Source organism: Gouania willdenowi, chromosome 17, assembly GCF_900634775.1.
Source record: "Gouania willdenowi chromosome 17, fGouWil2.1, whole genome shotgun sequence".
NCBI classification, from domain to species: Eukaryota; Metazoa; Chordata; class Actinopteri; order Blenniiformes; family Gobiesocidae; genus Gouania; species Gouania willdenowi.
This window is the reverse complement of record NC_041060.1, coordinates 18,954,840-18,972,923: the sequence shown is the minus strand read 5'-3', so window position 1 is coordinate 18,972,923 and position 18,084 is coordinate 18,954,840. Positions and strand designations below refer to the sequence as shown.

General features: G+C 37.0%; 1 protein-coding gene across 3 annotated transcripts in view; it reads right to left on the bottom strand.

Moving 5' to 3' along the window:
• The window catches only part of LOC114479192 (contactin-associated protein-like 4), a 128,236-nt gene that overhangs the window by 82,964 nt on the left and 27,188 nt on the right, over window positions 1-18,084 (bottom strand). For all 3 annotated transcript variants that reach the window (XM_028472739.1, XM_028472740.1, XM_028472741.1), the window contains exon 2: window positions 3,136-3,246. In XM_028472739.1, the coding sequence (XP_028328540.1) occupies window positions 3,136-3,246 (111 nt within the window). The remainder of the gene's footprint in view (window positions 1-3,135; window positions 3,247-18,084) is intronic.

Genomic DNA, 18,084 nt, shown 5'->3' with positions numbered 1-18,084 from the left:
ATTTCTTGCTTATTTTTGGCCAATTTAACCAAATTCCCAATTTGTCATGCCCATTATTTACCAATAATACACTTCCTGGATTAATATACAGATAAATAAATACACGTGGTTATCACTGATTCATAGAACAGTGGACCATCATTTTACTGACTTTATGGATGGACCCCTAAAAAGATCTCCCCTTCATTCCCCCTTATAGATGGCCCTGTCTCCACATGACTGTTCTTCAATATTCATGTCTGTGTTCAACCACCTTCAGGTACAGTGGGGGTCCCCGGTCTGTGGAACCTTTATTTTGGGGGTCGTGGGCTGAAAATGTTGAGAACCACAGCCTTATAATATGTAGCGTTAGCTGAAAGGACAAGATAAGGCTACACATACCTCTCAAGCTGTAACTTTCAGTTTGAACACATACGTGTAAATCATTACTCGATTAGCTGGCAATCGTAAGATGTGCACCCCAGTTAAAGTTAACCTGTACTTTTAAAGCTAACAGAGTGATTACAGTGGCACTATACTTCCTTTAAAAGTCAGTTCCAGCGTAATTGCTGCAGCTCTGCTGATTATTATTGGTGTTGCCTAAAACAAGAAAATCGTTCAGACATCCCAACTGCCGACAGGAGGAGAGCTGACTGAATTACTTCTCCATGATGAAAAACCAAGCTGCAGATGGAGATAAATGATTAAAAAAAAGAACAGGGTACAGAAGAAAATGAGAATATTTCAAAGAGGATGGTACAACTAAAAAAAAGGAAAAGACAGATGGTGTAAAGAGAAGCAGAAAAATCTAATGAACACAGGAAGAAATGAGCTTAAGAGAGGATAAAAGAAAGGTACGCAATAAAAAACGATTAATCAGCATCGCAGGAGGTTCTGTGCTCAGATGTAAAATCTACAAAGATCTTAAAAAGACACTTTGTGGACTTTTGGGATGAAGCTTTTTTCTCAGTGAAGCATCAGATCTGTTTAACAAAAACAACAACTTTGATTTAGTGGAAGAAAGCAGCGGATATTAATAATGATCTCAATCAAAGACGTAATAGTCTCACCAGCGTTTAATTATTTGTTTGTCTGTTAGCAGGATTACGTCAAAAAAACTTTGACAAAGTTTTAACCAAAGATGGACCTTACCCAATGGAAGATTCCATTACATTTTGGAGAGGATATGGTTCAATATACTGATTCTGGATCTGTTTTAAAAATAGAAATAAATCCTATCTTTCGTCATCGGCAAAGTTTAAAAAAATGAATATCTTGGTTTGTAAATGACTGATCTACATGAAATTTAACTTAGTTATGTCAGACTGGTTTCACAATTATTTAAATGAGTTTCATCCAGATCTGATCCGGATTTCTCGTTTCATTGCAAATTTTCCCAATGACAAAAAAAAAAAAAAAATAGGGGTGACCAAACATTTGGACTGACTGTATCATTATTAATCGAGATAGAAATCACTTACAAGCCTTTAAATTCAATTCAACTTTATTTATATAGTGCTAATTACAACAAAAGTCATTAAAATATAAAATTTGTAATAAAAAGGAAAAAACCCAACAAATTCACATAAACAAGCATAAGCGACAGTGGGGAAGAATAAACTCTCTTCTAACAGTTTTTAAAGTGTGAATGATTATGATACCATGATCAGGATCACTACCAATATCTGGCAAAGAGGATACTTAGCACTTGGCGAAGGTTTGGCTGACATCAAAGGCTTTTGAAAAACTGTGTGATAATGAGATATAACCAATCACGGCACAAAATGACTTCAAATAACCCTCATTACATAGACTTTCCATATAGTCACTATATGCATTACACACATTATCTTCATAGCTCTGATCATCTCTGCTCATGAGTAAATGGAGCGAATGCAAAGTTGCTCAGTGAAGGAGGTAATGAAGTATCAGCTGCAGCAGCAGAAAGCAGCCAAGGTGCCAAGTTCATCAATTCATCCAATACTGTGTGGACTCTTTGCTCTTCTCAAAACGTGACTCAAATATCATTCACTAAAGCTGTGTTTTAAATATTTCTACTCAAAATCTAAATTCAAAACTAACTTAGTATTTTTGTACCCATACACACTTCCAGATTAGCATATTAAACATAGTGGTCATTTTGTTGATTATAGGTTTTTGTCATCAACTACATGTTTTATTAAATGACAATAACGAGACCATGACAAATTGTTTCAGAAAAACACGTGATTCAAGATATATAATGTTCACTTGGGACGAAATCCAATCCGAGTTTAGTTTATTTTCTAGAGGGGATCCAATCAAAACAACTTTTGTTAGTAACAGACCAACGAAGATTGCATTCAGACCAAAATTCCTGTCCAAATGATTTATAAAGCAAGTAAAGGTTCACTTTCAAAAGGGTTGCAGAAAAACTTCTTAGAGAGAGAGAGAATGGGAATATAATATAAGAGACAAACTCAAGATACAATATGCTAGAATGACACTGAAAAGGATGAGTATAACAATAATATAAGGGGTTAAATTATAGAACTGCCGACAGGATGAAATAAAACAAAGCACCAACGTAAATCAGTTTAAAAATCTTTTTAAGACATATATCATTAGTAAGTATAAGAAAGAAGGGCAACACTTTTCCCTAGGACAGCAATAATATGTATATATAATGGTATAAAATATATTCATACTTAATAAACACAATAAAAGGTTTTTGTTCATTTATATATTGCCACTCTGAATTTAATTGAGGAATATTGTGTCGTAAATATGAAATATTGTCATGTACATTCATGGATATGTATATAATGTGTATATATGTTTAATGTGAATGTATAAACTGTATATATATATATACATATAAAACTTGTGCAGAATATATAATGAATGTACAGTATATTGTGAAAATAGTAATATAAGTTAAACTATTTTTTGTGTGTGCGATATAATGTAGAGAACCTTGTTTTGTTTAGTTGTGACGGGGTAGATATGTATGTACAAGCTCTGCTTTAACCTGCACCCTATCAGCTGAACAATTACACAATTAAGTGTTTGTTCCGTTTTGTTTTTCTGAAAACCTCCAAAATCAAATTCATATTCAATTGAAAGTCTTCACACAACGTACGCAACGCAACCCAGTCAACAGAAACCGGTGCTCACCGTCTCTCCTGTTGAGTTTGGCGAAGAATGGGGCGTGGCTGCTGGACAACTGGGAGGAGCTTCTGAAAGAGGACGGCTGCAGATTGGACACCAGCGGACTGTCACAGATATCTGTCAAGCAAACACACAGGAAAACACAGTCAGGTGTTAGAAATGAGTCCGATATTTGTTGTTGCTGCTTAATAAATCATCATCAATATTCATCATTTTTATAGATATTTTATATTTTACATTACAAGAAACTGATTGTTAGTGATTCTTTTAAATGTCTCGCTGTGGTGGATGTTTTTGAAAATGTCATGTGACATTTTGTATGCTAATTAGTTGCAGAAAAACATTGGTCCTATTGAAATGAATGCATTGATATTTCCAGCTATCAATACAAATATTTCTATTGTGACTTTTATTGGTTTTCTTACAGCTTACACTTCATAAACCACACCATTGTTTTTTCAGCTTTCAGCACTGGAACTGTAGGGGTTGTATTATGTGTTGTGTGAATAATTAAAAACATGTTTTTTCTTTAATTGGATTTTATTGCTTTTGCAGTTTATGGTGGGATTTGCCATTTCTTTACCTCAATTAGTTTTATTGAGTTGTTTTACACATTTTTTTCTTTCTTTCTCCAAGCTAAAAAAAAGTTTGATCGTATTAACTTTTACTTTTACTGAAGAGCTAGTTATACATATGATCAGTTGCAACCCTTTTCATACCAAACTTTGTGAAGAGGTGACAAATTTAAGTACTTAAAGCCATTTTTAGTTTTAGACCCACCAGTCTAATGGAAGCAAAAAATTGTTTTTTTAACTTCCAATTTTATAATTACAGCAATTTCAGAATCCAAGAGCTGATCAGCTGTCATATTTGGTAAGTGTGGGTGTTTCCCAAAGCTAGAGCCACTAAGAAGAATCTAATGGTGGGTGAAAGAGATGCAGCTGCATTGTTGGTTATTTGATTTCCGTTTTCCAAATTCAAGGCATATTTCTTCATCAGGGTCAAGAAGGGATAAACAAACATTTGAAAATCTGTTGATTTTCAATTTTTGTGTCTAAAACCAAAAAACAGAAATACTAGAGAAAAAAACGCCCATTTCTTTTTATGTTATGGTGAGACCGGTGTCGGTCTGAGTTTACCTCCGTACTGAGATTATAATCCAAACCCTAACCCTAACATAATCCAATGAACAAATAAAACACGTGTCCGTTCACTTTGAAAACAAAAATGAATGATTTTTTTCAGCAAAAATTCATTTTCTGGTAATGCGCATGTGCGTGCATGTACATATACAATATCAGTACGATGCGCACTCGAAAGTTCTTCTTTTCAAAATAGAAGAGCACATGTGAGGACAGGAATGACTTTATTTTTGGCCTGCTGTTTAAAATGTTTTTGGAATGAGAAAACACGGTTTGTCACCTGCACAAAATTGCTCTAAATATATTGCACATATTACATATGTTATAGCCATATATATATATATATCAGTGAGTCGGATTAAACCATTTTCTGTGCAAAATCTCCTCTCTTGCTGAAAAACTCCCACTTTGGTGAGATATTTTTGTAGCAATTTCTGCAGATGACAAGCCTTGTTTTGCCATAATTCATATATTTTGGCACCAGAAAAACAGCAGCGTCTTCATATGTGCTCTTATCTTGAAAAAAACAAAAAAACTCACCTTTTTTGTTTTATGTCCTCTGATATTTCAGATTTTTGGTTATAAAAATTAAAAATCAACCGATTTTTAAATGTTTTTTTCTTTTTTTTTATCCCTTCTTCACCCTGATGAAGAACTATGTCTTGAATTTCAATTTTAGTTTTTAGATTTGAAAACAAAAATCAAATAACCACTGGTTTTTTGATTTTCAATTTCCTTTTCTGAATGGAAAATTCAATGACCAAAACATACACTGCATGACTGGGTTAATTGGGCCTTCAGTCCTGCATTTTGTATGATTATCAATAACTGTAGACTCAAAGAATGAGGCTAATTATATTTGTTGTCCTTGGTCCAGAGATGTCAGCAATTATGAAAAAGAAATCGTTCTCATTCTTTTTCTGATGTCCAAATTAAGGGGGATGAAAAATCGACAATGGGCAGCCACACAAGGATTAATCTCTTCATTAGATTTTATGACCTCGTTCAGCTGAACAGTGTTATCAATATTAGTCAAGTGAAAACAAGCCTTTGACAGTGCACCCAAAGCCCCAGTGTTTAAAGAAACTAAATTACAGTACAAAGCCTTCAGCAGTCTGACACAATGACGAGTGGGTTGTAAAGATGCCACTTTGAGGGTATCATGACATCTAAAACAGCAGGAGAGGATTTATTGTTCATCTCTTCGCCAAAGTGTAAAAGCGGACAAATCATTTGAAGCAGCAGGAGTTGGAGCTGCCGCGTGGATCCAAATTATCACCTTTTCCTGCATCAAAGCCTCACTGGGCTGCTTTTAATCTGACCGTCCTCGTCCCATCTTTGAGGCTTCATTCAGTCGGACAGGCAGCTTTTTAATAAAACACACAGAGAGCAGCGCAGCACGCCTAAACCTTCCCCACTGAATCACGGATTTTAATTTGTTATGACACAGTGCGTCACATTTGTGACTTTATTTGGCACTGCAGGGAAATTGGCTTGTAGCAACGGTGCTGACATTTCTTTGCAGAAATGTTACACATCAGCTTACTCATAGTACTGAAGTACACAATAAAAAAGATTTGCATTGGGTGTATGTGTGTGCCTGTATGAATACCTTAGACGTGTATGAGATAAAGTCCGACCAGGGCAGCTGGACACGTTGTTGCTTAATTATGTTAAAGCTTTAGAGCGGGGCTAGCTGGAATCCGCTGGTTAGGATTTGGACGATGCAGCTAGGAAAAGGTCACTCCAATAGTTTGATTTTTTTTACAGCAATGGCGGCTCGTGGAGCCTCACATTTTGTCCCGGAAGTGTTCAGTTTACTATATTTACTATAGCACATTGAAGCTACAGCAGATGAGACAGTTTGTGATGCACTTTTGAACATTTAAATAATCATATTGGATATTATTATTATCATTATTATTATTATTATTATTGGCGTATCTAAACCTATTAACGTGTGGTGTTTTTGAATGACCCCTTTTTTTTTTTTTTAAAGAAAATTCAAAGCAATACATACTGTATACAATACATACATTTTTAACCAAATTCATGTTGGCCTCAACTACGTCAAAAAAAGCAGATAAGATAGCTTCTATAGTGAGGAACACAGATATTACAAAAAACACAAAATTGAGAACAGTTACAAAAGAAAGGCGCATTTCAGTTCAGGGTGTCGCAAATGATGACATCAATTATTAAGCTCCCTTAAATACACAGACAACATGACTCAAACAAATTGACAAAATAACAACAAAAACACAGAAAATGACGCCATAAACTCACAAAAATAACAACAAATAAACTGAAAATGACTCCAAAAACACATGAAAAATAAGGAAATACCAAATACACAGATAAAGACTCCAAAAAACACACAAAATAACAACAAAAACACACAAAATAACAACAAAAACTCATAAAATAAGGAAATACCACATAAACAGACAAAATGACTCACAATTAAAAGAAAATTCAAAGCAATACATACTGAATATAATACATATTAACACATTTTTTAACCAAATTAATGTTGGTCTTAACTTTGTCAAAAAAGCAGGTAAGTTTGCTGTTTACACTAATCATTAATACAAATTTACGTTAGGAAAAAAAAATATTTATGGAACAATATATGTTTATTTACATAAACATATATTGTATATACACATACATATGACGGTGTACGGTGTATTGTCAATCAATGTAGTTATTGATGAGAAATTACTAAAAATCCCAGTTATGTCACTAGGAATCAATGGGACAAAATTCAGTCTTACATGAATCACATGACGGTCCAGCATTTTGGACTTCTGTTGTACAGCTCTGGTCGTTTCAAGCTGTGCCCATTAAATGTTGTTTCTCTGCTTGTGATTTGGTGGTGTTTTGTAGATACAAAACGTATGACCCATTACAGGGTTGCTGTTGAGGGATATATCCTAGTATTGTCACAGTAATCCTTCAAATGGTTCCTAGTCTTGGTTGATAACTGATGTAATCAAGTTAAAAGAGGAGATACCACTCAGAAAGACTGGCACACACTGTGTGATTTTTTTGGCCTATTTTGAGCCAATTTTTCACCCGTGTGTCTATTTTTGGGATCAGGCCAAGTCTCGGCTAAATGCATCGTTGTCGTATACATGGGGTCATGAAAAGCGATTAACACCTCACGACCAGCTCCCAATCAGCAATCGTATGGTCACGAGAAAATCAAACCTGTTTGAAATTCTGGTCGCCCGGACTGTTGAAGCAGTGTCACAAACTGGCTTACCTCAAACTTTCACACTGCGCATGCACGAACACTGTAGGACCACTATAGAATTAATAGACCATACTGTCCACGTCTGCCCAGCCAGTTCCTGGTCCACACACATCGCTGCCTTTTCTTTTTTAAAGCTTCTCCACAGAGAATGGCACAAATTGCCAAGGCAGCACTTCTTCTTCTTCTTCTTCTGTTTTAATGGCGACACTTTAGAGTTCTTCTTCTTCTTCTTCTTCTTCTTCTTCTTCTTCTTCTTCTTCTAATTTTTACCTTGCTTTTCAAGTGACAACATTCTGATGTGTTGTGTATGGACATTAAGATGGTGCAGTATGTTATTGTTTACGATTTATCTTCAAAAACAATCCCACCAGTAAGAATATGCCATCCCACGATAGAAACAATAAATTCCCATTGATGACATATGTAAGTGCGTGCAGTGTTGGAAATTAGAGAGGGCCACGGGCCATTTGGCCCTCAATTTAACCAAGAATGCCCCTAAAAACCTTGTTCCATGGACCATAAGTGCCCCCAACTTGTTATTCTCTGGAGCACCATTCATGGGAGCTCTGCGTTGCTACCGCTCCCCCTCCCGCTCCTCACACACACAGACAGCGCTGCTTATGTCAGCCTACCTGAAGCTGCAGTGCTGCAATACTTCACGGACCGCTACTTGGTTAAGTCTGTTAAAGAGACACCCACCCAACAACGTGAACCAGTCCAAGTTCCGCTGCCAGATCCACCCCAAGTTCCCACAAACACGTTGACAGAAATGTACCTGCCAGCAACGATTATGAACTGGAAACTGGACTAAGGCAAGCTAAGCTAACCCACTGAGACACAAGATTGGGCTGAGCGCTAACGCTAACAACTTCATAAAAGGGACCAAGTTAAAAGTACACAGCTTGAATGGATGCTTGTGCATTAAACATAAAAACAAGTTGGGGGGGGGAAGTATTTTTTATGTGATGAGTCTCCGGTTTCTGCTGTGTAATCATATCCTCATACATACACATTCTCATTAATATTTACAGCCTTCTTCCTCAGCTAATCTACAGCTGCATCAATCTACAGGTAATGAATGTTGTTTTCCACAGCAGAGATGAGAGCCAATTACCATGATTCACACTGTAGTTCAATCTGGGCCCACAAAGCTTTGATTACTGTCAACATCAGTGTACTTCGTCTAAATAGGACAAGGTCTTCTTTGTGCTATTCCTGTCCATCAAATATTCATATTCCTAAAGACGGTTGTCAGTCTGAGATCTTTCTTTTACAAAGTAATTCATTCAACCCAGTAAGGAGAGCAAAAATATTTGTTTATTCGGTGACGGAAAACAAAAGTGGCCAGAGTTTCGTAAACACACTTTAGAAACTTGAAAGTTATTTATTCTTTTATATCTCCAACAGGACAGTGTTTTTCTATTTACATTGTCAGTGCTTTCCAAACACTATCTGAAAGCCAAATGCAACGCACAGCAGCAGCAGCAGCAGCAGCAGCAGCATTCATGTTGATCCCCTGTCAATGCCTTTACAAAGGAATGTTTTTACTGTGTGCACAAAACGCTATCTCTGTAAATACAGGAGGGAAAATGAGAGAAAATCGACTTAAAGCGTAAAATTATGCAAGGTTTATTGTGCATAAACCACACCTAAACCATACCTAAATGTTTAAAATACGAGCTCAAGCTGTATTATGGGGGATGTGCAGATTTGTTCTAGTTTGTAGTGAGGTTTCCAGTTCTGCAAACATGTAACCAAACTCCAAAGCCAGGGCTGGTTGATATGAAGCAAAATGAGTCCTGTGGCTTTAATCCGGCATGTTTACGTCTGTTTTTGTTGTTTCAATGCAGATGTTCATTAATGTGCATTGTCCCTGTCAAATAAATTAATTAATATCTAAATATTTTTACTCAAAATGGCAATATATAATATAAATCTTTATTTTTTTTTTTAACTCAACAAAGTCTTAACAACAAGACAATTCTAGGTTAAATTTGCTGATGAAAAATGCCACACAGGCACATTTATTAACAAACAGCTGCACAATATGTGCTACTTTTGGCTTTTTCTCCCCTAACGCAGTGGTTCTCAACCGTTTCAGCCCACGATGTAATGTAATTTAAAAAGTAGGAACAATTAGTTTAAACTGGCAAATAATCTTGACAAATCGTGAATGTGGTTAAATTGGCAAATAATAAGCATGAAATATGGTGAAGTGGTTAAAAGTAGTGCTTTCAATGAATTAAAAATATTGTGTAATTAATGAATTATGCTCTGTATGAATTATGCTTTTCTATCTCACCTAAAAATTGCTGAGAAATGCTCTCAGCTTGAGGTATTTTCATTTAAATGACATTATTGTGGCAGATTGAAATATTTATGTATAACAAAGTGGCTTTATAATGTCATGTATTGGTTGTTTTTAACAGACTTGAACCATTTCCATTCTTCTGTATGTGAGACTAGACCCAAGGGCTACTGACACCTTTAGACCATCAGGGGAAATATTGATGTGTTCTATAAGTTAGCACATCATAAACAGTAAGAACACTTTTATGATCAATACAATTATTGAACACCAAACTTGTTGCTTTTTCTCTCCTTCAAATGATATATAATAAATAAAACTGACCCATTAATCACAGTGCTATAAATTACCACATCAAAAATAACATTGTTCATCATAAAATAAAATATTGCAATCTAATCACTTCTGGTAGTAGTAGTAGCCCCGCCCACATCCTCTACCACCGATAGTGGTCGACTGTCCACTACAATCATTTATCCACTGACTTTGTTCATTTTTCACTCATGGACTTATTCATTTTGGCTCTGAACCCTGTCATCTTGTCCAGTGTGGATTGGCCACTCGGTAGTGTACGTAGGACCGCTGTCCATGCTAGCTGCTACATAGTAAGCACTGAGGTGCTAGCTTCTACATAGTTAGCAATGAGGTGATAAAGCTCCGCTGGAAGGCTGGAGGAGGAAGAGCTCCATTGATCCACAAACTTTTTCTTGCACAATTTCACACAACTGGGCTTTAGTTTTCCATCCTGCGATTCAATGTTCAGAAATACGATATCAACCGTGATACCTATGAATCGATTTTTAACTGCCTTACGATTAATCGTTACAGCCCTACCTCTGGGAGTCTTAATGGGTGTTATCAGACATTATCACCATCTCTGCTTGTCTTTTGGGAGTGTTATGTTCTGTGCTGGCAAACATGGCATGTGCCAAAAGTCTGAAAAGAAGAGGAGAGCTCTTTTTTATCTGTTTCATTTTGCAAACAAAATGCATTGTTGTAGCCTTATTTAACCAGTGAATTCATGATTCGATCAGTCAGAGCAACAAATACAAATTAAACTACGTAAGCTGCTCGGTATGAAAAGAAAACAGAAAAAAAAACTTTAGAAAATTGTCAAATTTTACCTTTTTTGTGCCTTTTGTTGTTATGAAGTCAGGCAAGAAAAAAAGAGAAAAACTATGGCCTAAAAGAAAAGAAAGTAACATTCCAATGCTTACAAACACAGAGTGCTAATATTCTTTATTGTGCCCAGGCCTAGTGTATCACTTCTATGAGGAAACATTTTTCCAAAAGTAAACTAAGGACAGCTGCTGTCAAACTGTGTGAATTCTCACTTATATGAAGTGACAGAAAGTATAATAATATTACATGCTGTTACATCCTCCTGACCCATCGTGTCCTTTCCGTCAAGGTTATCTTTCCCAATTCCCCATATTGCATGTTGTCCCGCAAGGAATATGTGCAGGTAATAGAAAAGTTCAGAGAAATGTTCTTTATATGGAATAAGGTAGCATAACTTTAAATATTAGCTCAGTTTCCCCTTAAAGGTGCAGCTCGCAACTCTCAGATCTCTCTCTCCCCCCTCCCTCCCCACTACTCTCTTGCCCTGCCTCCAAACTTCCCAAAGTCCCTCCCTCAGAGAAGCTAACAAGCTAATGTTAGTCCGACAGCAACATCACAGTAATATAACATGCTCTGTTAAAAGCATATTACTGAAGCGCTTCTCTCGCTCTATGTGGACACACCTCAGCTCAGCCTCACTTACAGCAGCTCAAACGGAGGCTGCTGCACCACAGAGTTCTAACAATTACAAATCAAACATAATGTAAATCAAGCTGCACTAATTACCTTTCAAGCAGAAAAGTCACCAATTCCATCTTCTACTTCTCCAGACCATACACTGTAAAAAAAGACGGCGCTCTAGCTCCGGGAAAGGGGTGGGGTCTGTGAGCAACAGCTGTCAGACAGCCCATCAAACACAATCCTGGCTCTGATTGGTTCTTTTTGCTCGGTCGCGGTGCATTCTGGCAATCTGCCAAAAGCTGCAGGAGCAGCAGGGGGGACTCAATTAGTCTGTTTTTTTCACACAAACTACTAGTTTCACGTAAAGCTGTCCTTACATAGTGACAGCTTAAGCAAATGTGACAAAAAGTCACTTTTTTAAGAGTTGCGGACCGCACCTTTAAGAAGGTAATTTTTTTCTCTCATTGAGCAAATTAGCATCCAGTTGTCTAGGCTATCCTTGTAAGTGGTTTTTGTTAACTTAAACACATTTTACATTTTTGATTTTGATCTGCATATGATTTCACTGCATTACTTTTTGAACTTTTTGTTTCCCACTTATTTATTAAAGCAACTACTCGCTTAATTTCTTTCAAACCCCTTGAAACAAATCCTATTGCAAAGGGCAGGGCGATATGGACCAAAATTCATATCTCAATGTTTTTCTTTCAAAATGGTGATATACATGCAATATAAATCTCAATATGTTTAACTTAATAAAGTCTTACCGAAAAAACTATTTCGGGTGAAATTTGCTGATGCAAAAAGCCACACAGACACTCAACAATCCATCCAACTGTACTTTTCATGCTGTTCGGAGAAGTAGCAAAAGCAGTGATTCTTAAGTATTTTAATACAAAATAAGCTATAAAATAAAAATATATTGTCATTTTCTTTATAGTCAGAATAGAAATCTTGATATATCGTAAATCTCGATATATTGCCCAGGTTATTGCATTTTTAAAAGTACATTACATTTGTACAACTTTGTTCAAAAACAATATTTTTCCTTCATTTACGAATGTTAAAGTAACACATTTCTATTTCCTGAAAAATAGTAAACCTGTGGAGATACTCAAATGAAGACAGAATAGGAATGCATGAAGTGACTGTGGAAGGAAAATGTTGCAAAAAAACCCATTGTAAACTCCACACAGTAAATTACCAGGAAATCACCCAGGGAGTCAAACCGAGGACCTACTTCCTGTAAGACAGAAGTGCTAACCACTAGACTACCATGATGCTGTGCTAATACAATATGTTTTTCAGTTCAAGTCCCAGCCTTTAAGAATGAATGTCGCATGTTCTGACTGATCGGGTCAGCAGAGCTTCTTGGAGCTTCTTCTGTCTTTTTTAACCATTGTTTGATTGAAAGCTTTTGACTGCGGGGAATGCCAACTCTAAAGCTTCAGACAGCAGATCGCTTCAGAGTAAATAAACAAACAAAGATCAAACGCACACTGCCTGAAGAAGAGAACGTCTTCAGTGCTCGCTCCCTCTGCAGAGAGAACAGCTTCCAGGAAAGTTCTACTCTGTCCTCCTGGAAGACTCTAAGGAACATTTACGTTGTGAACCTCCAGAATGAAGGACAGTTTCTACCCCTGAGCCACAGAGAACTGAACTCATCAACATCACTGTGAAAGAACTTTGACAAGCTGTCAGTATATGCCTCACTCACACATGCATGTGTTTGTATGATGATATGTGTCTTTAATTAGTGTGTGCATGGGATTGTCTGTCAGTGTGATAGTGTTCACCAACTTCACCAACTCTATAATTGATGAACAACTAGGGTTGAACAAATAATCAAATTTTAATCGTGATCCCGATTTTGGTTGACACAATTAAATTAACCTGATTGCCGGCAATATTTGCTTTTAAAAGACGGGCTCTATACTCTGTAATAATATATTTAATAAATTAGTCTTTGGTACATTTTAAATTCTTGGGTTAATTAAAAAAAAAAAAGTATATAATTGTAATTTAGAGCTTCATTTTGCACTATAAACTGTGCACATATTGTTTGTTTAAAAGTAGTGATTTTTTTTCTCCTAATATGATAAATAGTTGTGATTATAATCGTCATTACAATATTCATAAAAATAATCGTGATTATCATTTTTGTCATAATCGTGCAGCCCTATGGAAAATAGAAACTTTGTGCGAATGATATTAGATCTGCTCTGCGCTAAAGGGTTTTGGCTACATTTTTAAAAACAATCTCAACAAAACGTTAATGTAAAGGTGAAAAAAGAAAGGGTTCGTGATTTAGTAAATAGCATTTCCTCCTGATAGAGAAACACTTGTTACCGTGGGTGGTGGAGCAGCTCCCTGAGTAAAAAGCAGGTGAAATGCAGTAATCTGAGAGCTGTAATGAAAGGGACGCTCTCTATCACAGAGTGCTGTAATCCTTGCAGGGATAATGTGTGGTGAGAGGACAGCATTGCTGAGGCAACACTCAAGAGGAGAAAATGATAGTGATGCAGTTTAAAAAAAAAAAAAACACTGCACTGGTTTCCCTCAGCCCAGCTTTGGCATTAAAGTGGGCACATTCCAGACAGTGTGACTAGTGGAGCACAAACACAGACAGCTCTGAGGAAAAACCAAGCTAAATGCTGAATACCTGCTGGCTTTGCTGCCAGTGAACCTCAACAGACTGTGGCTGCTTAGGACAGAACACTCTCTTGAATTTTAAACAACCGGAGAACTTTTAAACACTAATGCCTCTATTTTCTTTCATCCATTTACTCATTTTCTGCACAGGAGACCAGTCTTTAACAATCACATTCACACTTCCATTCACTACAGCCAATTTAGAGACACCGAATTAACCTAACATATGGGTTTTTGGAGATTGGAAGGAAACCAACACTCTCTCTCTCACTGCTTTTAATGTCATGAAAAGCTCTACTACACCAAACAAACTGAAGTAACTGATAGTTTTTTCACTTAAAAATAGTAAACATGTACGGAGCACCAGACATGACGTGCTAAAAATAATCAACTGTGGCCACAAAATAAGCACAACGTGTGGACTAATTAGTAATTAATGGCCATTGGTCTGTCGGCCGAGTGGTTAATGCAGTGGACAAATGATCTTTTTTTTTCTCATGTGCTCAGGATCGATAGCCTGGTAAAGCAACTTGAAGTGTTTAATTTTTTAAATGGACCATATTGCACACGTACGACAGCGGATTAGGGTCAATTTTGATGGAGGAAAGACTTTTGGGCATATCAAGAATGAAGTGGAAATGTCGAGATTAAAGTCAAAATACAATATCGTGATAAAAGACGAAGGTCTGCTGATGAAGCTGATGAGGGCCAATTCACCATATGACAACAAACAGCAGATCGTGACCGCCTACAAAATGCCGTGCATCGATGAATGCATTAAACTCTACTTCAAAGTTGAGTTTAAACAACAGAGATTTTTTTCTTTTTTAGCTCATGAACACACGTTGTAATCTCTTTAAGGTCTTTGAAGAGATATTGCCAAAAACGTAATCTGTTCAGAAGGAAAAATCAGTTTGGAAGAGGTGGAACATTCAGTCCGTCTGTGGCTATCGAGGGAAAATCGCCATTTTGGAGATAAAGCAGCAGGTCTACAAACAGCACGCAGACTAGAAAATCCTGAATTTTGAGACAAAATCTTTCAAACAGTGAGACACATTTGGAGTTTTACAGACTGCCGAAAATCATAACAAATCAGGGAGAACAATCTCACAAGTAATCAGAGGAAAGGAGGCGCTTGTCGCTAGCCAAGCTAGACCAGGACCTACGAGGCAAAAATCTATAAAATTCTAGATGTGTCTCACTGTTTGACCAATTGGTACAGCCAAAAACAACGTAATAGTTCACCATTTCATCTCGAAATTCAGGATTTTCTTGTCTGGAGACTGTTGTCATATGGTGAATTGGCCATAGTCCGCTTCCATGGGTTTGACTTCATTAGCAAACCTTCAACTTTTATCACAATACAGTATTTTGAGTTCATTTTTTAATTTTCAACTTTAATCTCGTCTCTTTCGACTTCAATCTAGACATTATGTTCAACTCTATTCTCGAAATTTCAACTTTAATCTTGAGATTTCGACTTTATTCTTCATTTGATCCAAAATAATTTTCTCCCTCAAAATTGTCCCTAATCCGCTTCCGTACACACCGGTTCATTGCTTGATTGTAAATTGTAAAATGCAATAATAATACATATTATTGACAACGTGCAAAAACACGTGATTTCCTGCTTAGAACAGGGAGTCCATACATTATGCATGTGACGCATCCGCACACACAGAGCTGCATACACACTTACTCACATATTAACACTTTACACATTAACACATACATTAAAGCAACACAGCATGCAGCAACTACCCACACTAACCAACGAGAATGATATTAATATTCTATATTTGTATTTTGTGCACACATTATACTTATTTTGTAGCCAATTTAATTTTCTTTTTACCATACTGTGTCTGGGCCTCCATAAATATGAGATTACCGTGGATGGCACATAAATACAAAGCTGAGGAATGACATTTAAGGAAGGAAGTACACAAGGATGAAATTTCAGCAGCTTAAATAACGGTCAGAATGGGTTTGATGATGGTTCATCCTGATGTGAGGAAAGTTATCTGTGCAAGGCAAGTGTCCACCTTTAAAGAGCAAGAGGCCATTATGTTGTGAGTGACGGGACAAACTTTTCATCTCAGCAAAAGATCCTTCCATCAAATGCATCAATTCAGCTACAAGAAGAGGATTTAAAACGGATTAAAGCGTCTCTTTAGGTTGAACAAACTGGGATTCTGACAGTAATTCTAGATCTGAAATGATTTTTTTTAAAATCAACTCCTGGCAGTGTCGAGTGTAATTACTCACTGTTGACATGGCAGGCAAGCTAATACTTAGCACTGAAGCGACAGAGAGACATAGACCATGGCTCATTCACCTATATGGTCTGGTTGTTTTCTGTTCGACTGAATAACAAAGTGTCCACAAAGTCCGTGACAGAGTTGTCGACCCTGAATACTGATGAAGTCCATCCATCACCTCAGAAAACGGCAGTGAAAAGAAGAAGGTTCTGCTCTTCAGGACGCCGTGAGCGCTACAAATCCAGAGTTCAGTGAATCTTGGCGGGATGAGAGATGACATATTTAGGCATTCTGAGCATGTAGGTGGTGAGCGAGATAATGAGGCTCCAGCAACGGTTGTTTTTGCTCCAGAATGCTAACAATCATTCACCTCAAGCACAAAATGCCAAAGCGCATCTGACTAATCCACATTTTTAGTCCTCGACTTTGATTTTTTTTTTTCCACCAAACATGATGGTTTAAGTTTTAGTCGAGAAAAATACATTTTCAAATGATATTGTTTATTCAGAAATGCCAGAGTTTTTGTTGCAAAGCTTGAACTGAGAGTCTATTAATGACGAAGAACAGAGGCCAACTCCCATCAACATACTTGAGAGAAGTCTCAAAAAGCGTTTTAGTTTGATCAAAGGATTCCTCCTGTCAATTACAGACAGCGCACAATGCAGAAAACTGGGAATAAAATAATACCTAATTAGGGATGCACCGAAATGAAAAGCCGAATAAAATATAAACGCTAGGCCAAATACCTAAAACCGAATGCGGTTGTTAAGTTTTTCACTATTCACTATTAAGTAAATGTTTAATGAAAATTCTGACATTTTTTAAATATTCCAGTAGCCTTTGCTTTTCAAAAAAAGCACAACAAAGGTTTTCATTTACCTTCAAATAAAACAAAACAAAAGTGCATTAAAGGGGAGGTATGATGAAAAAAATCACTTTATAATGGTTTTGCTACAGTGAAATACATCCCTTTAGCCTCATTCAGAGGGCCAAAGTTCTGTTTCCTCAGTCAGCTCCAAACGGGCGAGTCGGAATTTGCCCACGTTGACAGGTGACCTAACACGCCTCCTAGAATGTAAGTTCCTCCCTCTCCAACAATCTAACAGCTAAAAAAAATACTGCGGTTTAATATAGATTCAAATTTGCACTCAATGTGCCCCCTTTTAACTTTGAGCACCTGCCCCTCCAAAGATCTCTGCACGGCCCTGATGTAGAATATATATTATTCTTTATTACAATGTACGTAAATGCAAACTGCACTACTGGACGCCCAAACTGCGCTACTTTTTCTGCTGCTGATGTTGGGAGTCACTGCTTGGAGCCACCGACCCATTGTTTATGCACATCAGCTGTTAGCACTCCGTGCTAATGCTACACCAGTCTATGCAGCGAGACCCGACATCGCTTGTGAACTGAGGAGGAAACGATGGGGATGTTAGCTCACAGCGCTAACAACGGACTCCGTTGTGCAATTGAACGTCTTTCAACTTTTAAAGCGGTGACGGACAATGGAGAGCGATGGGCAGAAAGGAGGAGCTGCTGCTGCTCTGGTTCTGCAGCAACGCGCACACACTTTTCCGACTCAAAATC